The 25,561-nt window shown below is 45.8% G+C and overlaps 2 protein-coding genes across 2 annotated transcripts in view; one reads left to right on the forward strand and one right to left on the reverse strand.

Annotated features, from left to right (window-relative positions):
• SLC45A2 (solute carrier family 45 member 2) overlaps nt 1–6,973 on the forward strand; it is a 57,440-nt gene extending 50,467 nt beyond the window's left edge. The window contains exons 6-7 of the mRNA XM_007956558.2: nt 1,334–1,560; nt 6,749–6,973. Coding sequence (XP_007954749.1) covers nt 1,334–1,560; nt 6,749–6,973 — 452 coding nt within the window. The remainder of the gene's footprint in view (nt 1–1,333; nt 1,561–6,748) is intronic.
• Nucleotides 6,974–14,326: 7,353 nt separating this feature from the next.
• On the reverse strand, nt 14,327–15,670 carry RXFP3 (relaxin family peptide receptor 3). Its single transcript, XM_007956564.2, has one exon. It carries the CDS (start codon nt 15,659–15,661, stop codon nt 14,327–14,329), a length of 1,335 nt encoding a protein of 444 aa, XP_007954755.1. The 5' UTR covers nt 15,662–15,670.
• Between the last annotated feature and the right edge of the window lie 9,891 nt (nt 15,671–25,561).

Here is a 25,561-nt window from a genome sequence, read left to right on the forward strand (position 1 = left end):
TGTCTGCAGATAATCTCCCACCCTTTACCTCCTTCTCTGGCATTCATACTGTTCAGATGAGGGCTAAGAAACATGGATGATTTGGATCCTTCTAAAAAATCTGGCTTTTTGAATTTTCCCCAACTTGACTTTAGATCGTGGGGCCAATGGCAGGTTTGTACAGATATCCGTTGCTTTTCGAATGTTCTCTTTACACCACTTAGCTTTTATGAACGATGTACATTAGTACTGGTTTTTGCTAACCAAAAAGAGACCCGAAAAGGATTTTCACTTCTGTGGAAAAGAGGTGAAAAGTGAAACGACTTTTCTTTCCTCTGTTAAAGACACAGCGCACAGCCCACGAGCAGGGTGAGGGTGAGTGGAGTAGCTAGAGTGGCGTCACCAAGCTCCTCTCCCAGAATCTATACTCAGCGTCTAAGCATCTCAGCATGAAGCCACCGTAGCTTTGAGCCATGTCTCTGTACACTATATGTTAGTGTTATTTTAGGTTTTAGGGTCATAGGTATGATTTGGTCGGTTATTTTGGGGGTCAAGAATTTTTTTCCTATATAAATGAATGGTAATTGATTCTTGATTTATGCCATTTTGGCTTAAGACAAGTTTTGATAGGGACACTCTACTTTCAGATACCGGGGAAAACTTGTATTGGAATCTGGGTCCGATTAGGCTGGGCTCTTTTGACTCAGAATTTTTAAAAAAAAAGAAAAGAAAAACCTATTTGCCATCGTTTTGGCTCTGCCTCATGGTGACCCCATGGCCGTCAGAGTAGAACTGTGCTCCATGCAGTGTTCAGTGTCTGATTTTTGGAAGTCGATTGCCAGAATTTTCTTCCAAGGCACCTGTGGGTGGACTCGAACCTCCAACCTTTCAGTGAGCAGTCAAGTGAGTTAACCGTCCTCACCACCCAGGGATTCCTCTGAACCAAAATAACCCACATGTTGTTCCTCACATCTTGCAACCCTGGTGTTGCATGGCCAAGGCGAGCTTTTCCACCTGCTCTTCTGCATCCTGTTGCTATTCAGCTGCCTGCTAAACAGTGCCTGGTTCTTTTCTGTGAAAAAGAAAATCAACCAAGGAAGGCAATTTCCATTTTAAATCATTTATGCAAAGGATTGAAAATCCTTTATGCAAAGGATTGAAAATCCTTTATGCAAAGGATTTAAAAATGATTCCAAAGCCAGCTGTTTCTCGCACAGATAAGGTTACTCTTTTGTTCCTGACTTAGTACCAAAGGAAGTCTCCAAAAGTGCATCTCAAAAAAAAGGATTGTCTGAAGTGATGAAGTGTTCTGAGGCACTGCCAGCTGTAATTTTGCCCATTCTTCTCTTTACAGACTTCCAGAAAGTGTTGGTCTCCTACGTGGGATTAAAAGGTCTTTACTTCATGGGGTATCTGCTATTTGGCCTGGGGACAGGACTCATCGGGCTCTTCCCAAATGTCTACTCCACGCTGGTCCTGTGCACCATGTTTGGCATCATGTCTAGCACCCTGTACACTGTGCCTTTTAACCTCATTGCCGAGTACCACCGTGAGGAGGAGGAGGAGGACAAGGAGGAAGAGGTGCGTTTATGAACCTCTGCTCTGGGTAATGTCTGGACTCACTGGAAGGCTGGAGTAGTGAGGGAGAATTGGTAGAAAGTACATAGTGGAGCTGGGAGAGAAGGGCACTGACATTCCCAACTGATTGTCAGCATGGTCTGGGGAAGATGTGACCAGCATCTACTTCATCCCTCTCCTCTTACTTACTCCACCTCTGTTCTTATGATTGACATCCCTGGATGACATAAATTGTTAACTGTTCAGCTGCTAATTGAAAGGTTGATAGTTTGAACTCATTCAGAGGCACCTTGGAAGAAACATTTGACAATTTTCTGTTGAAAGATCACAGGCTCCAAAACCCTGTGGAGCAGTTCTCTGTGCACGTGGAGCTGCCATGAGTTGGAACTGACTTGGTGGCAACTGGTTTGGTTTTCTTTTGTGTGTGTATCCAGTGAGTAGTAGGGTGAGTACGGGGCATGCCATTTGTTTGATTAGGAAGAAAAGGCTTGGAAATGATGAGAAACCTGAACATAATCGTACTTAGACAAAGAAAGGGTAACCAGGTTTTCTGACAACAGATCTACCAAAATCAAAATAAAAAATCTATGGCTGTTGGGTTGATTCTGACTCATAGTGACCCTATAGGACAGAGTAGAACTGCTCCATATGGTTTCCAAGGCTGTAATCTCACCTAAGGCACTTGACTGCTAACCAGAAGGCTGGCGGTTCAAACCCACCAGCCACTCTTCGGAAGGAAGATGGGGCAATCTACTTTCGTAGTGATACTGCCTCAGAAACCCAAGGAGGGGTCGATGAGTCAGGTCCGACTCGACGGCACATAACAGCAACAACAATCTTTGCAGAAGCACACTGACACACTTTTCTCCCATGGAGCAGCTGGTGGATTTGAACCACTGACCTTTTCATTAGCAGCTGAGTACTTAACAACTGTGCCACCAGGGCTCCTCAACTGATCTAAAGGCCCTCCTAATGCACTTGCATCTTGAAGGGAGCTCTGGTTGGCACAGTGCCTAAGGCATTTATTTGATTGCTAACCAGAAGTTTGGTGGTTCAGACACACCAGCTGCTTCATGAGAAGAAGATGAGGCAATCTACTTCCATAAAGACTTACTGCCATGGGAACCCAATGGGGGTTGCTATGAGTCAGAATCCATTCGAAGCTGTGGGTTTCATTTTGGTTTAATGCAGCTGCAGCTTTTCTGGACACTAACAGTGAGGGTCTTCCAGCCCAACTACACAAGGAAGCCCTATGGGATTGCTAGGAGTTATTGGTTTAGAGGTGAGGATGGAGAGGAGACTTTGTCTCATGTACTTTTGGACATGCTATCAGGAGGGCCCAGTCCCTGGAGAGGGACAACATGCTTGGTGGAGGGTCAGCAAAAAAGAGGAAGACACTCAACAGGATCGACTGACATAGTGGCTGCAACAACAGGCTCAAACATAGCAATGACTGGGAGGATGGACCAGGCCCAGGCAATGTTTAGTTCTGTTGTACACAGGGTGCTGTGAGTTGGAATCAACTTGATGGCAATGGCATTGGTTGAGGGGGTTCTGGTTCCCTAGTGCCGCTCTGACAAGAATATACCACAATTGGGATGGCCTTAACAAACAGCAGTTTATTCTCTTACAGTTTGTAGGCTTTACGTCCAAGTTCAAAGTGCCAGGCTCTAGGGGCTGGGTGAAAACCCCTCAGCCTTGGGCTTCAGTTCTGCCTCCAGCTCCCGGCCCACTGGAGCTAGAGGCTTTTCTTCACTCAGACAGCTGCTGGCTGCTGAGGCTGCCAAGCCTAAGGTTGACAAATAACAAGGCACAGTCCTGATATTACCAAATCACACAGCAGGCCATTAATTCAAGTCCATTAATTCAAGTCCATTGTAAGTCCCAAGGTCAGCAGAGCATGGCAGGCTGCTGAACAATGACATGGCTACATGCAGGGTTCAAAGTGCCATAAGCTAGAGAACATTCCCCAAGGCTTCTGCTTATATACAGGAAGCAGACCACATTCCCTAAGGCAGCTACTCAGCTGCTCCCAGTAGATTCCACCACGGAGTTGATTACCAGTCTCATCATGGGGAATACTACATCCAGCTGCCCAGCCATTCAACCAGGCCCAGCCAAGTTGACACACAAACTGAACTACCACAGAGGGTAAGGAATTCTTTGGCAATACTTTCTTGGAAGTCCAAGTTTTAGGAAGTCAGACCCTATGTGCTGATAAGAGGAAGCAGAGAGGGAAGCTGGCTCATGGGTGGTCATTCCCACTGGACTGCAACATAGGGGCCTGTCCCATCTATGTCTTAGAATTCTGACTCCAAAGCAAAATCCTAGGAGTTTTTATAAGAACACAAACTTGGGTACTTCTGTTCTTCAATGACCACCTCTTCTTATCAAAATATGTAACCTTTTTCTCATGAAAATAGGCTCACACTTCCTTAACTGGAACAGTAATATAAAAGCTAACATGATAAAATTCACAACCATATAACACAGGTCCAAGTGATGGTAGTTCCGGCCATCCTACCCACCATTTGATCTGGCAAAAACAACAGGGCAGAGATGCACAAGGTAATAAAACCTTGCAACAAGAATTGTGACTGTTCCTGTCCCCAGCAAACATTATAGTTAATGTTTCAATGGATGACAAGGGTTTTGCTGTTAAAGAGCTAGTTTATCAGGAAGAACTGTACCTCCAAGAGAGAGTGATAAGGTACTGTGGTAAATACACATAAGCTTTGGATTTAGGCAAACCTGGATTCAAATCCTTCCTCCTTCACTTCACAGCTGTGTGACACTGGGCATGTCATTTCCTTCTTAAATATTGTTTAACTGTTCACTTCATTTTTAGAGGTAATACATTCATATGGCTCAACTATCACAATGACGTGGAAAGTGTGCATTGAGCAATGGCTCCCACCCCTCCCTCTGCACTCTTTTCTTACTACTCCCTCCTTGTATGGGTAAATATGCTTATTGATTTATCATTCCAATGTTTTTAATACAAATCAAGCAAATATGAATCTATTTTCCTCTTTCTTAACCAAAGGATAATATGCACTGTTCTGCCCTGTTTTGTTTTTAACTTAGTGGCATAGGAAACATCATTCAAACTCTTAAAGCCCTAATTTAGCCATCAGCTAAATGGGAAAAATAATACTCACCTTATAGGTTCATAAGGAGCTCTCATGTTGTGGTGGCTAACTGCTGGGCTGCTAACTGAAAGGTCATTGGTTCAAACCCACCAGCCACTCTGTGGGAGAAAGATGAGGCAGTCTGCTTCCATAAAGATGTATAGCCTGAGAAACTCTAAGGGGCAGTTCTGCCCTATCCTCCAGGGTCACTGTGAGTTGGAATTGACTCAGTGGCAATGGGGTGGGTATAGGTTTGTAGGAAAACTAAAGTAATAGAGATAGTATAGCTTGATATTGAGGATGCTTGAATTGCTTTTGTTATGTTGCTTCTTTTAAGTATATCTGTGACTCAGCATTCTTCTAAGAATATTTGAAATTTTAGGATGAAAGAACAGAAGTGGGGTTATTTATTGAGTTTCTACCATAGTGTTTTTATTGACCTCAATGGTTAAGTACTTGGCTGCTAACTGAAAGGTTGACGGTTTAAACCCGCCTAGCATTCTGTAGGAAAAAGACCTTGCAATCTGCTCCTGTAAAGATTACTGTTGTTGTGTACCATCGAGTAGGACCCGACTCATAGTGACCCCTCCTTGGGTTTCCGAGGCAGTATTACTACGGAAGTAGATTGCCCGATCTTCCTTCTGAGGAGTGGCTGGTGGTTCAAACTTCTGGTTAGCAGTCAAGCACCTTAGGCACTAGGCTACCAGAGCTCCTGTAAAGATTACAGCCTAGGAAATGCTATGGGGCAAGTCTACTCTGTCATATGGAGTCCCTGTGAGTCAGAATCGACGTGACAGCCCACTACACCAGGGAGAGGGAGTGGAAGAAAGGTATAATGATCTTCTTCTGTAAAGATTGCTGCCCAGAAAATCTTGTGGAGCAGCTTTACGGTGTAACCCATGAGGTCACCACGAACTGTCATCAACTCAACAGCAGCAGGTCTGCCTGGGCTTTGGGTTAGGGAGAGAGAATTTTGCATATATTAACCGTTTAACCCTCATGAGCGAATGTGGAATTTAAGATTTCATGGCCAGTAAGAAGACAATCATAGGCAGGAGGATGGAAGTTCCTGATCAGTGGCCAGCAAATTATGTATGACCTGTGGGTCACATATGGCTGGCCACCTGGTTTTGTATCAGCCATGGGCTAAGTATTACTTTCAAAATTTTAACTGGTTGAAAAATTCACCTGGATAATATTTTGTGATAAGTGAAAATTACCCCAAATTCAAACTTCATTGTCCATAAACAAAACCATGCCAATTTGTTTATATATTGTTATAACTGCTTTTATACACAAGGGCAAAGTTAAAAAAAAAAAAAAATTCACTGCCATCAAGTGGATTCCAACACACAGAGACCCCTTTTGGGTTTTGGAGGTGGTAAATCTTTACGGAAATAGATTTCCCATTCTTTTGGCAAATTTCAGTACAGGTAATCCTGACTTAACAATGTTTTTGGGTTAGATGAACTTCATTTAGACTTTCTGTCTAAGGTTTTTTTGTTTTTATTATTAGTAATATATGCTACATTGTTGTTGTTATGTGCCATTGTGTCAGTCCTAACTTATAGCGACCCGTCCTTGGGTTCCGAGGCAGTATCACTACCGAAGTAGATTGCCCAACCTTCCTTCCCAGGAGTGGCTGGTGGGTTTGAACCGCCAGCCTTCTGGGTAGCAGTCAGGTGCCTTAGGCACTATGCTATCAGAGCTCCCAATATATGCTACATACAATGTTAAAATATATCTGTAAATTTATACATGATGTTTTCCCCAAAGACAAAGATAAGATTTACAAAGATACTACTAACAAAAAACAATAATATTAAAAACTAAAAGAAAAAAAATGAGATATTGGACTTGCATCAGACCCAATTTACTACGGAGCTGTCAGAACAGAACCTTGACGTAAGCTGGGACTACATATAGTTGTCACAGAGACCATATGACACCCAAAGCTGAAAATCTTTGCTATCTGGCACTTTACAGAGCAAGTTTGCCGACGCCTGGCCTAGAGGCCGGTTTCACGTACACCCAACGGCGTTCCTGTGCTTCCCTTGCAGAGGCGGCAGACCTCGAGCAGGCACCCAGACAGCAGCGGGAGAGGCAAGGGCGCGGACTGTGCTGCCCTCACCAGCATGGTGCAGCTGGCTCAGATCCTGGTCGGAAGTGGCCTGGGCTTTCTGGTCAACGCGGCTGGAAGCGTCGTTGTCGTGGTGATCACCTCCTCTGCGGTGGCACTGATCGGCTGTTGCTTTGTGGCTCTCTTTGTGAGATATGTGGATTGAGTTAATAAAGAGACATTGACCTTAACCTCAGACACAGTGAAGCACATGTCAGTCAGGAAAGCAGACTTTTGTGTAGCTTTGCATTGTTTTCATCTGCCCATTAGATATTCCTCTGCCCACTCCTCACTTTCAGCCAGTCTTCTACCCAATGATCCCTGTAATTCAGGCATCTTTTGTCTTGCACAAGCCTACACAATGCCTGCATCACTGGTGGCAAAGGGTATGTGTGCTTGGTACCATCTACACACACCTTCCTCATTGCATCTTACTGTAGGGGAATCAGGAGACAGCATCTGTTTTCCACAGGACACTTCAGGGCTGAGGGGCAGGCTAATTCTACCTGTGTGCTTGGGTTTCTTCTATGACATGATCCCCACCCCCAGCCTGGAATCCATGTATGGTCTAGAGGCCATATTCTTCATCAAATTCACTAGAACTCCAAATATTGCTGTTTTATGATATCTCCAACAAGTCTGGTTGAACATCTTCACATGTTACTTCTGTGTTACTTCCAAACAGCTCATTTCATTGACACACAGTGGAAATCTTTTTTTCTAGCCTGTGACCCTTGTTCCATCTCCTGGAGTCATGAGAGTTTTGCAAAAACAGCCTTCCCTTTTCTCCTATGAACAGCTTTTTTTCAAGCTTTGCATTTTTTCCTCTAGCCATATCCTTCCAACATCTTCTCCCAAGGGGAAGATTTTAGCAGCCTCAAGAGAGCATGGCTTCAAAATCATGGACTTTTGAGTCAGGTTGGTTCTGAATCCTGACATGATCATTTCCAGCAAACAGTTTAACCTTTCCAAGCCTCATTTGCTCATCTTTGCAAATGGGATGAAAATTTCCACCTCAGAGGGTTGCGACGATTAGCAATACATGGCACTTACGGAGTGCTTGCCACTATCTGTATTTTTTTTTTTAATTAATATTTTATTGTGTTTTTGATGAAGGTTTACAGAGTAGTTGAGGTTCCCATTCAACAATTCCTACACAAATTGTTCAGTGATATCAATTACATTCTTCACAATGTGTGAACATTCTCAGTATTTCCATTCTGGTTGTTCTGTTTCCATTCATCTAACTTCCCTGCCCTCTTTTATTCTGATCTTTGTTTTATGGTAATTATTGACCATTTGGTTTCATATAGATGATTTTTTAAAGAGCACAGTACTCATGGATGATATTCTTCATTTGTGAGTCAATCTATTATTTAGCTCCTAGGTCACCTCAGAGGCTTGTTTCACTTCAAGAGTATCTCAGGGCAGTAGTCTTGGGGAGTTCTCCAGTTTTAACCAGTTCAATAATGCTGTTTTCTTTATTGTTGTTGTAATTGTTTTTAGAATTTAAGGTTCTGTTCCACATTTTTCCCCCATTCTTTCTATTGGGTCCCATTCTATCTGTTGGGTTCCAGAGTCTGTCTATTGTGGCCTTGATCAGAAGTGTCAGTAGTGGGAGCCAGGCACCATCTAATTCTTCTGGTCGCAGGGTAGATGAGGGCATGGTTTGTGTAGACTATTAGTCCTGTAGACTAGTTTATTCCTTGAGCCTTTGGTTTCGTCTACTGCCTACCACTATTCTAAATGGTTTACCTGTGGTAACACAGAAACCTCAGGCATGAGTGCTATTACTCATCTCCATTTTGTAGATGAGGAAACAAAGAACAAGAGGGACTACATAATTCATCTGAAGCTACACAGTTCTGGGCTTTGAACCCTGGCACTCTGGTTCCCTGACTCTGTATGGGTAGCACTTAGCCTAGTGGCTGGCACTTGGCCTGTGCTTGATAGCTAATGTCACGATTGTTAGATGCTCATCACCCTGTGCCCTCCAGTCCTTAGGGATTTGCCTGCACTCCTCAGAATGTGGTCTAACTAGGGTAGAATGGAGATTTGCCCACATATTTTTATAGGTCAAAACATTTACATGGTTCCTTCTCTTGCCTCATCTTTTGAGTATGGTAATGTAGTCATTACCTCAGTGAATTTCCATCTTACCGAAAGGTCTGGTGCTGGAAGAGAACTTGGGGAAAGGAAATGAGTTGCCTTTGAGAACTGAAGCATTTGGGATTTGAGGTGTTACTCTTGTTTACCTTGTACTTAGTAGAATGGATGGGCCCAGTAGCAAGGCTAAACCCTGCTCATCGGGGCAGTGGTCCTGAGAAGAGGAAGGATGCTCTGGTTCTTGGGAAGGCACTACATCCTCTTTCACAAAACTTGTGGGTAAGGAGAATAGACCCGCTCCTCACAGAGAGACCCACAGTCCACAGACCATCCCCCAACCCACCTGGGCCCACTCTTAGCTCTGTCAACGTCTTTGTGTGCCTCATTTTGGTGTAGGGATCATAAACTACATCCACCCCTCCACCCTCCACCATGCCTGCAAATAGCCACCCTTAGCCAGCCCTTAGACCTGTATGCACAGACTCGGGAGAGCAATCTGACCTCTGGAGGATGGACTTGGGAAGAGACCCAAGAAGCTCTCTTTAGATGGGGAATTCTGAGATCCTAGGTAATGCAGAAGGTGGAGGGGTGCTGCAGGTGCTCCAGGTGGCCCTGTGGATCGCTTGCCATGTGAGGAGGGGTAGAGCTGGAGGGAGAAAAGAGCGGGGTCCTCTACTGGTTAAACACAAGATAACGGCCTTGGCTGCCTGGGTCCCAGGGCAGTCACCAAGACTACCAGCCCAAGAATGGATTTATTGTCTTCTTCGATGCAGTCTCCCTCACCTTCCTGGCATCTCCAGTGGTAAGAAGAAGCCAGCTTCCTGTTCACTCACATGCATTCTTTATCTCCTGCTCCTGCTTGGGCTCCCAGGTTGCTGCTGTAATTCTCCCGATTGCCTCCTTTTTGTTCAAAGCCCGCTCTCTGCTGCTCTCTGGTTATCTGTGGCTGAGGTAATGCTAGGGGTGTGGGGTGGGGCATCCTGGGCACCCCTGTGGCTCCAGCTCCTTCTGGTTTGCATATTGTGGTGGGATGTGGTGGGGGCTGCGGGAAGGCAGAGGGCTTACACTGAAGTCTCACTCCTTCCTGCCCACTGCTCACTCTCGCCACCTGCCGGGCACACAGGTTCCTCATTCAGCACTCAGCATTCCAGCCTCCTCACATTTTGGGCACTCTGGTGCTTTCCAGACCAGCCTGGGCTGATTACTCAGTTGCGGGTGTGCTTTTGTTTCACTTGTCAGCCTCTGAGCCTTGCTCCCCTCCTCTGAGTGCCTATCCTCCTTCCAGTCTCCCTGCACTCCAGTAGTATGTTGTTGTTGTTGTTATGTGCCGTCGAGTCAGCCCTGACTCATAGCGACCCCTCCTTGGGTTTCCGAGGCAGTATCACTACGGAAGTAGGATTGCCCAACCTTCCTTCCGAGGAGTGGCTGGTGGGTTTGAACCACCAGCCTGCCCCCAGTAGTATAGTCACTCGCAAATGATACCATCTCATTCTTTTTGAAGGACAGATGTAAAACTTCTCCTCTCTCCTCTAGTTTCCCTTCCTCCTTCTCCTCCCATCAATGCTACTGCCTAGTGATAGAGGTGAGGTCATGACTAGAGGAGTGGCAAGAGAAAACACCTGCTCCCAACCCCACAGAGACATGAGCAAATGCTCAGAGGCCCCCTGTGACACAGCACTCAGCATTATAAGGCAAACATCACCAGCCACCTCTCTTGTTTCACCAACCTGTCCTTGGTCTTTGTAAAGTTTAGGAATGGAACTTTCTGCATATCTCCATGTTTATCTCCTGACCATTTCTCCAAGGACAGCTCTGGTGTTTGAGGATGTTGAAATGAATGGATGGAATGAATAGTGATGCACAGCTGAGGGGCATCTGACCTGAACCCTCAATAAGTCAAAAGAAGTCATGTCTGCTTAGCTGTAGGGCATGGTCTTTATTATAAGTGAAGTATTTTCAGATGGAACATTGAATGGGCTACTGCTGGAGCTCCAGCCCACGTGCTCTCTGACACACACACACACACACACACACACATTCTACCCATTTAACTCCATCAAAGTTTGAATCAGTAGATAGAATCCAATTTAAAAAGCATTTAACCGCTTTTGGGACAGCAAATACTTGTTCTCAATATACCAATGACATGTTCTTCTCTGGGGAAAAATTGCTTACTTCTCGGTAAATAAAACCAATGCAAGGACACCGAAATTCTTAATAGAAATCCCGAGAAAACTCAAGTGCCTGGACAGCATGCAGGAGAAAGGGGAGCCACCCTGCTTTGCTTCTTTCTTTCCCCACCATGTTCCTGACATTCCCACCTCAAAGCCATCACAGTTCCTTGGCTTCAAACATCCTCTCTACCTCCTTTCCCTCCACTTTCTGCCTGTCTTAATTATACCTGGAGCTCTGGTTGCATAGTGGTTAAAGCATTGGCCGCTAACCCAAAGTTGGGTTGTTCAAACCCATCAGCTCCTCTATGGGAGAAATATGAAGCAGTCAAGGGTCCCTATAAATCAGAATTGATTAAATGGCAGTGTTTTTTTTTTTTTTAACTAAAAAAGTGCACATATTTCTACGTCCATCTCAAGTATTACTTTGACCAAGAAATGTCTGATTCCCCAGAAGAATCAAACTTCCACTCCACTATTTTCCGACAGTATCTTCTTTTAGCCTTGCTATAATATTCAACTCATCGCTTCCTGTCTTTTGTTATTTGTGCCAATGGCTGTCTCTGCTTCCAAATGCAAAAGTCAAGGGTGTATCTGGTCATCTCTGGGATCTCAGTTCCCAGGAGAAGACTAAGCATGTAAGAGGCATTCAAAAGGTAGTTGTTGATTTCAACTGATTTGATCATTTTCTGGTTGACCCTTTTGCCCTTGTGGTGGAATTCATGGTCTTTGCTCCCTCCCACCATGTCCTCAGACTCCTCAGGTTTGGTTGGAGACAAAGTGCTCCTTTCAGAGAGTGTCTCCCACCCCCCACCCCCAAAGGCCTTGCCTCCTGCCTTCCCTTCGTTTTTTCTAGTGCCCATCATAATAGAAGTGCACCCTTCACCATGCTTTCCTAAGAATCACTTTATGGTCATAACTGAAAGGGCAAGTTGCTTTAATAAAGAGAATCCCTCAGTAAGAATCTAATAGGGTCATGCCCCTTCTGGGTATTTCTTTTTGTTTGCTTTGTATTCTGGAGATGGGGGGGGGGCTTACATTTCAACCTCTGTTTGCCTGATCACTAATCATTATCAATATGTTTTCTTCCCAAAAGGTAAAGAAGTTACCATTCAACTACTTCAAAACAGAAGCATGATTCTGTTTTCTAAAAGGGCTACATTCTCCAGAGAACTCAGGATTGATGAGGTCAGGCAGCCTTTGTCTTGGGGGCGAGGTACGATTGTTCAATAACTAGTTTGCAGTCGCACTGTGCTGTGTTACAGAAAGTGGGACCGTATTGCTGGAGCTGCAGATCCCACAATCGGAGTCTTAAATCTCAGTTCCAGACTTCACAGGACATTTCCAACAAAATTACAGTTACAATGCCACAGTTCAAGAGTCTATTGAAGTAGATGCGGTTTTATAATAATCATTTATTGTATTAAAATAGGCCCCCTCCCCAGTAGGAGAGTTGCGGGTTTCCTTACCCTCAGACAATGTTGCCTAAGAGTTTGACCCCACTTTTCTGAGGAGCCTCAAGAAAGGACCTTGTGACAATCTTAACATCTTAAATTGCTGCAGTCAGGACAGAGTTGTCTGAGCAGTGCCAGACACTCTTCAGGAAGGTCCCTCAGACCGTCTTGGGGTTAGGGAAGACTTCATTATACACTGCCAAGGTGGAAAGCACTGTGAGAATAAATAAGTGGAATTTGGCTAAGGTAATGCCCTATGGATATTCTTATCCACCATCTTCTCTCATTAACCATATGAGGAATGAACCTCATGCCTGAATTTCTGGTAACCTCCCACAGCAGCCCTAGAGGATGCTACAAGCACTAAAAAGAAAGTCTACTTCTATTCCTTTTTTCACTCACACTTCCTTTGGAAATACCAGACTCCAGCTTCTAGAAATTTGCTTTCCAGGAACTCCCTGCCTATTTTTACAGCATCCAGCATCTCTTGCTTTTCTACCGAAACCTACAGAAAAGTCACATAGCCACCTCTCTGGGAGCTCTGGTGGCGTAGTGCTTAAGGCATTTGACTGCTAACCAGAAGGCTGGCGGTTCAATCCCACCAGCCACTCCTTGGAAGGAAGATGGGGCAATCTACTTCAGTAGTGGTATGTGTTGGGAACCCAAGGAGGGGTCACTATGAGTCGGATTCGACTCCACAGTAGTGAGTTTGGTTTGGTTTTTGCTACACGGTAATGCAGGCCTTCAGTCTGACAGGCATCAAGATTGTTAAGGAGTGAGGGGGGAGGGGCAGCGGAGACATCCTCATTCCCAGCCACCTGTCTTCTCTGAGCTTTCAATTGCTTCTGGGCCCAGGTCACCTGCAGAGCGTAGATCAAAGCACGCAACCTCTCCAGGCACCTAGCCAGACCTCACCGAAACCAGGGAGCCCAGGGTCCCTCCCCCCGGGGCGCTCTTCTACCTGCTTGGTGAACACCCGAGTCCCTTTTTCCTTCAGGGGCAGCAGCCTGAAGAGGTCTCTCTGCAGAGGGCCCCACTCCCCATATCCACACCTCGTCCGGTCCCTCCTGCAGCGATTCCACTCCCCAGAAAATCTTTCTTCCTCTCTGCGGACAGGGTATTTTGCCTCCAGCGACGTCGGAACGCAGGGTCCAAGCAGAGTGGCGGTACCCCTGTTCCGGATGGTAAGAGATACCATAGCCGCATGGGAGATGCCTCTCCTCCGCCCCTTCTCCTTGGGTGAACCCAGAATGTCACCTTTCTCCCAACTCTAGAAAAGTTTCTTGCCTCCAAATTCTAAACTTCTGGCACAGCCGCGCAGCAAGTCTCGCTTTCGCGCCGCCGCAGTCCGGAGAGCTAAAGAGCAAAGAGGTTTGTGGGCTGTGCCCGGGCTGGGTGCGCCCTGAGGGCCCTCGCCAAGGGCTTCCTAAAATCTCGGCAGTACACGCGCTGAAACACCCGCAAGTCACTTGGCTGAGCTCCACACCTCGCGCCCCATTTATCTCCTTTCCTGACTCCTCTCTGCGCTTTTGGGCGCTCACACACTTCAACGCAGACAGATAAAGGAGAAGGTGGTGTGGCGGGACCCCTGAGGCTGGTTCTCTCCACCTGGCTTTGCATCTCTCCCACATGAGAACGGCCCCCTGGCAGTCTCACACCGGTTACCCTCTATCCTTGTCCCACATACCCTTGACCGAGGGTCCCAGCCAGTCTCCCTGATCCATCCTGCTCTTTTCCTGCTCCGGAAGCCACCTTGGCAGCGACTGCGTGCCCTCAGCCTCCGCGGTGTTAGTAGTCAGAACTGCTGGGCAGCAGGTCGCAGCGCCCCCCGCTGTAGACCACGACGCCTGGTGGGTAATAGACCAAGTCGGGCTCAGGGGTAGCGTGAAGCGGCGCCAGGGCCTGCAGCCCCTGCTCCTCCGGCTCGGGCTTGGTGGTGGCTGTGAAGGGGCGCATGCTGGTGAGCGAGGGCGAAGCGATGCGCCACAGCAGACTCTTGAGCGCCTTGCGGAACTCGCGGCGCACCAGACAGTAGAGGACCGGGTTGAGGCAGCTGTTGCAGTGAGCCAGGCACACGCTCAGGGGGTGCGCGTACTGGTGGAAGAGGAAATACTCGTTGCTGAAGGGCACGGCATCGAACTTGATGAGGATGCCCCAGGCGGTGACCATCTGGTTGGGCAACCAACACAGGAAGAAGGACAGGACCACGATGGTCACTGACTTAGTGACCTTGGACCGTCTCCGCGCGCTGGCTTCAGCCAGGCCTCTCCCGGGCGCTGCGGCCCCACCGTGGGCCTCCGCCGCGCGGCGGTCTGAGATGAAGCGCACAAGCAGCAGGTAGCACAGGCTGATGATGCCCAGTGGCAGCACGAAGCCCAGCAGCACCTTCTGTGTGTGGTAGAGGCCCAGCCAGAACTGCCCATCTCCCGGTCGCGGCTGGTCGGGGAAGCGCACCAGGCACAGCTCTTCGCCCAGCACCTTGGTCGTGGAGGCGAAGATGGCATTGGGCAGCGAGGCCAGGGTGGCCGAGGCCCAGATGAAGACGCACAGAGCTTTGGTCGAGAAGCAGCTGCTGTCCTCCAAGGTCCGGCTGCAGCAGCCGCCCCGGCCGTGCCCTCGGGTCCGGTGGCTCTTGAGAGCAGAGGCCACCGAGTAGTAGCGCGCCACGCTCATGGCAGTGAGGAAGAAGACGCTGGCATACATGTTTAGGGAAGACATGATGGACACAATCTTACACATGGCCTTGCCGAAGGGCCATTTGAAGTCTAGCGCGCTCTCCACTGCCCAAATCGGCAGAGTGAGCACGAACAGGAAATCGGTCAGCGCCAGGTTGGTGACAAAGAGATTGATGGAGGACTTGCGCCAGCCCTGCTTGCTCTTCATCAAGTAGAGCACCAGCAGGTTGCCCGCCAGCCCCACTGCGCAAACCACTGAGTAGACCACAATGATGAAGATACGCAGCCCTTCGCCGCTGCCCGCGCGGTCGGGTAATTCCAGCCCCAGATCCCACCACCAGTCCTTGAGCTGCAGCGACGCGTTGCCACTCGCATTGCCCGGCTCTAGAAGGTCAGGGATCAGAGTGAAGAAATCTGAGCGCTCACCTCCGCCAGTCGCCTCGTTCATGGTGACCACTGTGGCTGGTGGGCAGCAGCCTCTAGGTCATGTTCCGGGGACAAGACGTAAGGAGATCTGACTCGCCTAAGGTGCCGCTCCTGGGACGAGGGCGCAGGGCGTTGGAGCTCTGAAAGCAGTCACTGAAGATAGAGCCCAGGAACTGGGTTCCAAGCCGGCCCTGGGCGCGGGAGCGCAGAGAGCCGCGTTGCGCGCGGGAGTGGTGCTCAGGGTCTGCTAGGGAGAGGAGTGAGCTTGTAAAGCGAGCTGTGTCCGGGTCCAGGAGCTCTCAGGCCAAGTCCCTTTTGTAAGATGCAGACTCAGAACCCCCTTCGTTTCCCTCTGTCACTTGGGCACTAGTGCATAACCCACCCGACTGCTCAGGAGTATGATTCCGGCTCGCTCCTCCTCTAATCGAATACCTTTGTCGGTTTCTTCTGTTACTGCTTGAGCGAGGTTTCTGTCCTTTGAGAGAAAAAGAGAAGAGTGCGTTCTATCTAGCTCGGTCTGACTGCCTGGAGGTCGATGTCGCCCTCCCTCCCTTGAGTCTCTGTCTCTCCTTGGTTGTCAACTCCTGTGAGTTGGGAGTGTCACTCACTAGAGTTATATTTGCATCCGCGTTAGCGACAGCGGCGGGCTCCCAAGGAGCATGCGTGCCTACGGAGCGAACGGACTGGGGGCGCTTTCCGAGGTGCTGAACCCCTCCGCGCCCGCGGCAGGGGAGGGAGAGCAGGGCAGCAGGCAGAGCCCACCAGCCAACTTCCCGTTCTCTCTTCAGTTTCAGAAGGAAATGGTCGGGACTGTTTATTTTTTTAAGTTGCTAGAGAAAGTCTGCTTTGATTTCTGTCTCCACTTCCTTTCTCGTTCCCAAAATTATGATTCTAAACCAAACACCCTGCCCTTGAGTCGGGTCCCACTCATAGCGATCCCTCCTTGGGTTTCGGAGGCTGTGTCTATGGAAGCAGATTGCCCAACCTTCCTTCCGAGGAGTGGCTGGTGGGTTTGAGCCCCCCGCCCTCTGGTTAGCAGTCAAGTGCCTTAGGCACTATGCTACCAGAGCTTTTTCTCCCCCCCCCCGCTTCTTCCTCACTCCCAAGTTTTCTTTGAAATAGGGTTCATTTGATGAAAGATAGTTCTGAAATTATGCGATCTCCTCTTAATTTATTTTTTTTCTTTTTCAACAGCAACAATAGTAGCATCTTTTCAGTTGCCAGGCCCTAGGTTAGATGGTAGATGCTTAATGAATATACAAACACAAGCTCCACTCCCTCTTAGCTAACCAGCCCAGCTCTCCATCTGGTACCTGTCAAGTTGTTAGGGGCCTCCACCTGACAGAACTCTGCGTTTCGTTGTTGCCCCTGCTTCGGTGTGTTCTGAGAAGTGAAGCTTATCAGGGCTGAGCAGACCTCATGCAACACCACTCCTCTAGCCCAAGCTGGCAACAAATTGTTTACCCACATGCATCCTTCAGTCTTTACCTTGGTGCTGATGGATGCTTTTGGACAGTACCTCCTACTGTTGTTATGATCCAAACTGTTACCAGGTGTTTCTTAGACAAATGGAAGTCAAGTCTAAGGAATCATTTAACTTCCTTCCAGGGAACAGAACCAGGGACAACTTCTCAAGTTGCAGGTTATTGAATGGCAGATCAACTTCTCGGGTGTAAATTACACTTTGTAGGAGGGACTTAAGAAATTTGAAATGCTATCCTCATTTCATTTATTCTGCGACTAAACTGAAGCCGAAGTGTCTTAAGCGTATTTGTCCTCAGACCTGGGGTAAATGCAGACCTCGCAGCTTTATTTATGGAGATAAAAAGGCTGCAACTTTAAATCAGGGGATATAGAAAACTCTTGGTAAAAAAAGGAAAAATGGTACCCGAAACATATACAGGGAAATGGAAGCAATATTTTTTTCCAAAGAGGTATTTCAATATAGACGCTGGGTTGCCAAGTTTTCCCGCTAGAGGGCACTAGGACTTTAGTAAAACCAAAACCAAACTCCTACCAGTTCTCTGGAGATGCTCAGGTCTGCCTTGAAATTCCTGCCAATGCTGCAGGTTGTTTCTATGGACACTTCTCATGCCTATTTTAGTAACCTCATTTTTCATGTTTAGTTTTTACGAGTTCCTTCTCCATCAAATTTTTATATCTTTATTTGGAACCTTGGTAGCACAGTGGTTAAGTACATGGCTGCTAAGCAAAAGATTGGCAGTTTGAAACCACCATCCACTCTGCAGGAGAAAGATGTGGCAGTCTGCTGATTACGGTCTTGGAAACCCTATAGGGAAGTTCTACTCTGTCCTATAGCGTCACTATGAGTTGGAATGGACTCTATGGCAATGGGCTCATGGATTCATGTCTTTAGATATTTCAAGGGGCTGTTGAAAAGCACAGAAGCCTACAGCATACCCTGAAAGTCCTCTGTGGTTAGGTTTGTGGTATGTCCACACTGCACACATACAGGTTCATTTGTGTCAGTGCTTCTAAAGTCCACCCAGGAACACATCTACTTGATCATATTCATTTTATTTGGAACTATGGCAGGAGATTGATTCAACTTATTACCCATCCCACATCCATTGACTGCTTATTCTTTGCCAGGCACTGTGCTGGGCTGAAAAAACATACCAGGAAATAAGTCTTTTATTTCTGTCCTCTGCAGAACTCTTCATCAAGATGAGTGTGTGATTTACTAGTGTCTCTGCCTACCTTTTTTGCTTAGTCTTGTGCATAACTAGCTTATCTAGGATATAATAATCTGAGCCAAGTGCATGGGCAATAATTTTAGCTCTGTTGTTATTTTCCTTTTATTATTTAAGGGGCAGGCAGGTAATGAGCAGTTATACATTGATATACTGCTCCATTTTTATTTATTTATTTACTTATATTGTGATTTGGGTAAATGTTTACAGAGCAAATTCACTTTCCATACAGCAGTTCACATGCACGTTGTCTCATGATATTGACTACAATTTACCCCAATGCAACAGCTCCCTTCCCACTTCCTCCCAATAGTTACCTCTTCCCTGTGTCCATCCCTCCATGCACTCCTGTCCCCTGAGCTGTCTCCCTGTGCATAAACAGCCCCTCTTTCTCCCATGATTGTTCCCTCCAAGGAGTGTATCTTCCTCAAGTAAATGTTCAACTCCTATGCCTGTCTTTTGTTTGGCTAGAAGCCACAGATGTGGGTCCAATTCCAGACCTGAAGGGCCACTAGGGACCGCAGTCTCAGTAGTTCCACCAGGCTCTATCAGACCAGCAAACCTGGTCTTCCCCCCTTTATTTTTCCCAAATGATTTTGAATTTTGTTCCACATTGTTCTCCCTCTTTGTCCAGGATCTTCTACATAGATCCCACTCCAAGTGGATGACAGTGGTAGCCAGCCACCATATAGTTCTTCTTGTCTCATAGTCGTATAGGCTGAGGATCGCATAGTGTACCAGTTGTGAGGACTAATTGTTTCCATGAATCGTTGGTTTTCTTCATTCTTCTTTGCTCTGAATGAGGAGAGACCCATCATTGCATCTAGATGGCTGCTTGCAAGCTTTTAAGATCCCAGTCACTACTTGCCAAAGTAGGAGGTGGAACAATGTTTTGTGTAGTATGCTATGCCAGTTGAGTTTGATGTCTGAGGGTGCAGTTTTAATCTTCACTAAGGAGATGAAATTTGAACCAAGTCTTTTTTTTTTACCTACTAGAATGCTATTTTTATTTTTATTTTAAGAGCTTGTTTTACATTCAACATCACGTGTACATTTCGTTTCATTCCCCATTCGCCACGTCCAACCCAAACCAGTCTCCTCCCCTCCCTATCCTGCAACCCTTGCTCTGTGCCCCTCATAATTATGCACTCCTGTTTGACCTGCATTTTCTCAGTTTGAATGTTGGTGCTCTGGTGTCCCGTGGTCTATTGCTCTAAGGGATGTATTACTATTGAGTGTGTGGGTGTGGCATCCTGAGTTGAGTGGTCTGCGTCTACATCTTGTTAACTATTTGGCTGAGAGCCCACCACTAGGGGTGAGTTTTATTCCAGATGCTGAATGTATTTCAGAGCCATAGTATTGGGAGTCTCACCAGATGTCATCTGACCAGTAATTCTGGTCATTATTGTACTGCTCCATTTTTAGATTTTTGTTGTTGCTGTTATTCCAAGGCTACTCTATTTATGTTTGTATTTACATAATCTATAAAGTAGGAAGGACACAGAGCTAGTTATATGACATATACAACTTGTGTCTGTCTCCCCTCCACCTTCACCCCCAATGCTGCCCCATCAGTTGAGATCAAACTGTTATGTGGGCCTAGAGAAAAGTCCCATTAGCAATAAGAAGACTTTTCTCCTTTAAAGTGGCAGGATATGGTAACTTAAAACCTTCTCAAGGGCTAATTTTGTCTCCCTGAAGCCACATAGCTCGTGTAAAAGCATATCCTGGAATATAACTATGTTTGTTTTGTTGTTGTTGGGCGCTGTTGAGTAGATTTTCAACTCACAGTGATGCATGTGACAGAGTCAAACTCCCCCATAGGGTTTCTTTTTTCTTTTTCTTTTTTACATTTTTTATTGTGATTTGGGTGAAGGTTTACAAAGCAGATCCATTTTACATCCAACAAATCATACACATTTTGTTTTGCGGACACTGATTACAATCCCCACAATGTAATAGCTCTTCTCCCACCTCCTTTCTGTGGTCCAATAGGCTATAATCTTTACACAAGCAGATCAACAAGTCTTTCTTCCATGGAGCTGCTGGATGGATTTGAACTGCCAACCTTTCAGTCAGTAGCTGAGTGGTTAAGCATTGCACCACCAGGATTCCTTCACCCCAGATTTACCTTTGGCATTTTGCAGAGGAGGCCTGAAGAGTGAAGGGATTTACCCATAGCCTTTCAGCTGAGAACTCACCACATCAGGACTAAAACATAGTCTTTTGATTTCCATATTATGTCTCTTGGTCCATGCTTCATTTCCCTACTTAAGTCCAACTCTTCCACATCCTGATTTTTCACCAACGGGTTGTGTGGTAGCCTGAATAGTGTTGTTGTTATGTGCTGTCGAGTTGGACCCAACTCATAGCGACCCCTCCTCAGGTTTCTGAGGTGGTATCACTATGGAAATAGATTGCCCAACCTTCCTTTTGAGGAGTGGCTGATGGGTTTGAACTGCCAGTCTTCTTGTTAGCAGTCAAGTGCCTTAGGCACTATGCTACCAGGCTGAATAATGGTTCCCCAAATATGTCCACAGCCTATTTCCTGGATAATGTTATCTTATATGGCAAAAGGGACTTTGCAGATGTGATTAAGTTAAGGATCTTGAGAGGGGGACATTATCCTGAATTATCATGGTGGGCCCAATGTTATCACAAGGTCCTTGTGAGGGAGGCAGGAGGGTCAGAGTCAGAAGAGAAGGCAAGGTGATGTTGGAAGCAGAAATTGGAGTTACGCTCTTTGAAGATGGAGGAAGAGACCACAAGCCAAGAAATAATGGGCTATTGCTAGAAACTCTACCAAGGATTGTGAGGCTGGTGCAGGACCAGTCACTGTTTCATTCTGTTGTACGTAGGGTCACTATGTGTCAGAGCCGACTTGACGGCACCAACGACGACAACTAGAAACTAAAAAGAACAATGAAATTAATTCTCCTTTAGAGGCTTTGGAAGGAACCAGCCCTATTAACACCTTGACTTCAGCCCAGAGAAACTAATTTCTGACTTTTGACCTCGTGGCTTATAAGAGAATAAATTTGTGTTGTTTTAAGCCACTACATTTGTGGCAATTTGTTATAGCTGCAAGAAAAAACTAATACAGGGTGAGTAAATAAAACTGGCTTGAACATTATGACATAAGAAGCTGAACAATTCTGAAACAAACATGTTGGTTCAACTTACCCTATTATTCATTAGTCAGCAAGTATTTGTTGAACACCAGTTCTGTGCTAGTTACTATGGAACCCAATCATAATTCTGGAACTACTATGAGTCAGGTTTGACTCGATGGCACATAACAACAACAACAACAACACCTGTATTTAGAGACGTGGAGACTGTTATTGACCTTATGGAGGACTATTTTAGGAAATCAATGCTGAGATAGGGACTGCTAATACAACTATTCTCATTGACTTCTGGCAAATAAAGAAACTGAGTCAGGAAGAGGTACAGTAGTCTACCCAAGTTCACCTGGCTAATTAGTGACTATTGTGGATTGAATTGTGTCCCCCTGAAATATGAATTGGAATCCTAGCCCCTATACCTCTGGATTTAATCCTGTCTGGGCACAGGATTTTCTTTCTTATGTTAATGAGACAATACCAATATAGTGTTTGTCTTAAACCTAATTACTTCTGAGGAAAAAATTTAGATACGATTTTTTTCATGATACCCAGAAAAAAGGAGGGTGAGAAGAACAGACATTGAAAGAGAATCAATCACACACAGGAGGAAGATGTCATGTGATGATGGAGGCAGGTGCGTATATAAGGAAGGAACCCACTAAGCCCACTGCCATCAAGTTGGATCCGACTCATAGCAACCCCTCCTTGGGTTTCTGAGGCAGTATCACTATGGAAGTAGGTTGCCCAACCTTCCTTCTTGTAATAGGAAAAGAATGCCAAAATTGCTGGCAGCCACTAGGAGGTAGGAGAGAGGTGTGGGCCAGTTTCTCTTTCTGCACCCTCAGAAGGGTTCACAAATCTGACACCTTGAACTTGGACATTTAACCTCCAGAACTGTGACAGAATGAATTTTTTCTGTTCTTTTAAGTCACCCTTGTGGTATTTTTGTTATGGCAGCCTTAAGAAACAAAGACAGGGGTCTTATTGAATTTCCATAATAAAATCACAGTTAAGCCCACAGGTGACATTTTCTCTGTTTTGGAGTGTGTGGCCCACGGGCTCATGAGGTGTGCAGGCCTGTATGCTCACCAGTGTGAGACTCAGACTGAGCCCCCAGGCAGCTCTTCCCAGGTGTGACTCTTCGAGAGTGCAGCTGGAATGCTTCTAGGCCTGGAATACTCTTCATTTCTGAATCTGTTTTCTGAAGATGAACCACAGATCATATGCTGGAATTTATAATATTGCTTGACTAAGCCTGTGTTGTGGAGGCACAAATCCCTTTTCAAATAAGTTCTTTTCCAATATGACCTAAAGATGCTTTAGCCTATCTTAAAATTATGGGTGTGTATTACTCAAACAGTGTCTGAAAAATTTAAGTGAAAGCCATATAAATCATGGTTGAATATCACTTAAGTACACAGTTAAAATATTAACAAAACATTACCACATAAATTCCTATCAGAAAGTTAGGCGAGTGTACAATTTGACATAAAGCAATGGTCGGTCAGTGGTGGGATTCTCACCTTCCAGGCAGGAGTCCTGGGGTTGACTCCTCACACACAGCCACCGCCTGTCTGTCACTCAGGGCCTGTATGCTGCTTTGATGTTGAACAGATTTCTGTGGAGCTTTCAGACTAAGATGGATGAAGAATAAAGGCCTGGTGATCCGTTTCTGAAAATCAGCCACTGAGAAACCCTATGTATTACCAATGGTTAGAATCTGTAACCAGTCATGGGGATGGTGAAGGATCAGATGGCATTTCCACCCATTGCATATGAGGTCACCATGAGTTAGGGGCCAACTCAGTGGCAGCTAACAAAAACAACAACAACATAATTTGACAATATTGTCTAGGAGGAGCAAATTTACGGAAAAATTAAAAGAAGGGATGTCTTTCTCAGTGGTCTGGTTTTAAATCAACCATTCCCCATTCCCCTCACCCTCACCCCATTGATCTGATTGTCAAGTTTTATCACTGTGGATCCAGACATGTTAACCTCTCTTTTCCCAGATTGGTGCTTTTGCTAAAATGTTCTTGGGAATGTTCTTTTCTGATCCCTTCTCTTTCTTCTCCTAATTCAACATCCTGCAATCCTACTTTAAGTCCAGGGAAAATGTTGATGTTTTCTGGAAGCCCTTACTAATTCCCTGAGAAATAGATGCCATTTTTCCCCCTCTTATAGTAGAACTCTTTAACACTCTCTGAAGGCATGTACCACCATGAGAGTGGTGCAGTATATTTCCATGTATTCACATCTCCTTTTAAAGAATGTCAGCCTCCCAAGGATAGATTTGGCTGAAGAATCTTACACATGCACTTGTGCTAGAAAATTATCCACATACATTACAGAAGCAACAGAAGACAGAGTTGGAATAGCTTCTCAGAGATAGCCAAATACCTTGAGGGAGACAGTTACTGGGTCTGTAGAGTTGGGACCATAGTCTCGGGGGACATCATGCTCAATTGGCACAACATAGTACATAAAAATCTTGTCTATATCCTACTTTGATGAGCAGTGACTAGGGTTTTAAAAGCTTTCAATCAACCATTTAAGATGCAACTATTGGTCTCCTCTCATCTGGAGCAAAGAAGAGTGAAGAAAATCAAAGTCATCTGGAAACAATTAGTCCAAAGATACGATGGACCACTAGGACCTCAGCGTTCGTGACCCTGACACCAGAAGAACTAGATGGTGCCTGGCTACCAATGCCAACCACTCAGAAAGGGATCAAAACTGGAGATCCTGGTAGAGTGGGAGGAAAAATAAGGAACAAAAATAAAAAACACAAAAGTGATCAGAATTACTGGTCAAAGAGAGACTAGTGGAACCCCCAAGACTATGACCCCATGTTACCCTTCAGGCCTAGAAATGGACTCACTTCCATGGATTGGCTCTCAGCCCAACAGTAGAAAGACCTACATGCAGAACACCTACCCCAGGGAGATGCACCCACCTACTTTATGGTGGTGCACCCCTTACATCAATCAGCCATAAGACATCAGAGGGGCAGCATTCACATAGAGGGAAAGTGGGACAGGCAGGAATGCATAGATAAGAAGGGTGTAGGGAAGTGGTAGTCACAGGGAGGAGAGGGGAGGAAGTTATTTTTTGGTTGGAGATGGTAATTTGGGCCACGAAATCAAATGTGCATGAACTGTTGAATGTAAAATGAATCTGCTTTGAAAATGTGTTCCCAAAGTACAAATGAATAAATAAATAAAAGAGTATCACCCTCTTGAAGGCAAGGCATGAAGCATCATTGTTGTTTGCTCCAGGGCTTCATACCAGTTCATTCCAGTTTGACCTCCTGCTGAGAATTTGCATTCCCACCCCACATACACTGAATCAGAATCTACCTTTAACAAGATGTCCAGGTGATTGTTATGTATGCATCTGGGGATCTGTAAGAATCACCTGTATACATAACAATCAACAGGGGATCTGTAAGAATCGCCTGAGGATCTTGTTAAAATGGAGATTCTGATTCAGTATATCTGGGGTGGAAAGGCAAATTCTCAGCAAGGGGTCAGACCAGAATTAACTGGTTCAAAGCCCTGGTATACTTGTAATGCCAAGCCCAGCCCTGTCACATGCCTGAGCGCAGGTCATTCTTGTTAATTGAAAATGGCACTTGGTATCTACACTCAGGCGGTATCCTCTAATTAAGGAAATCCAAAATGGGTTGGAAACCTTAAAAGTTAAGCTAGAAGTTTCCCCTAACAATCTGCTGCTATAGAATATTCAAGTCTAATCCAGGGAAATTGATACATTTAAAAAAAATATATAATTGTTGTTGTTGTTGTTAGGTGCCATCAAGTCATTTCTGACTCATAGCGACCCCATGCACAGCAGAATGAAACACTGCCCGATACCGCGCCAGCTCCATGATCCCTGCTATACTTGAGCCCATCATCGCAGCCACCGTGTCAATCCATCTCGTTGAAGGCCTCCCCCTCTTTCATTGACCCTCCACCCTACCAAGCATGACATCCTTCTCCAAGGAATGGTCCCTTCTGACAACATGACCAAAATAGGTGAGACAAAGTCTGGCCATTCTCGCTTCCAAGGAGCATTTCA

The sequence above is a fragment of the Orycteropus afer genome, unplaced genomic scaffold (assembly GCF_000298275.1).
Source record: "Orycteropus afer afer isolate SDZICR_OR568_19922 unplaced genomic scaffold, OryAfe1.0 scaffold00635, whole genome shotgun sequence".
NCBI classification, from domain to species: domain Eukaryota; kingdom Metazoa; phylum Chordata; class Mammalia; order Tubulidentata; family Orycteropodidae; genus Orycteropus; species Orycteropus afer.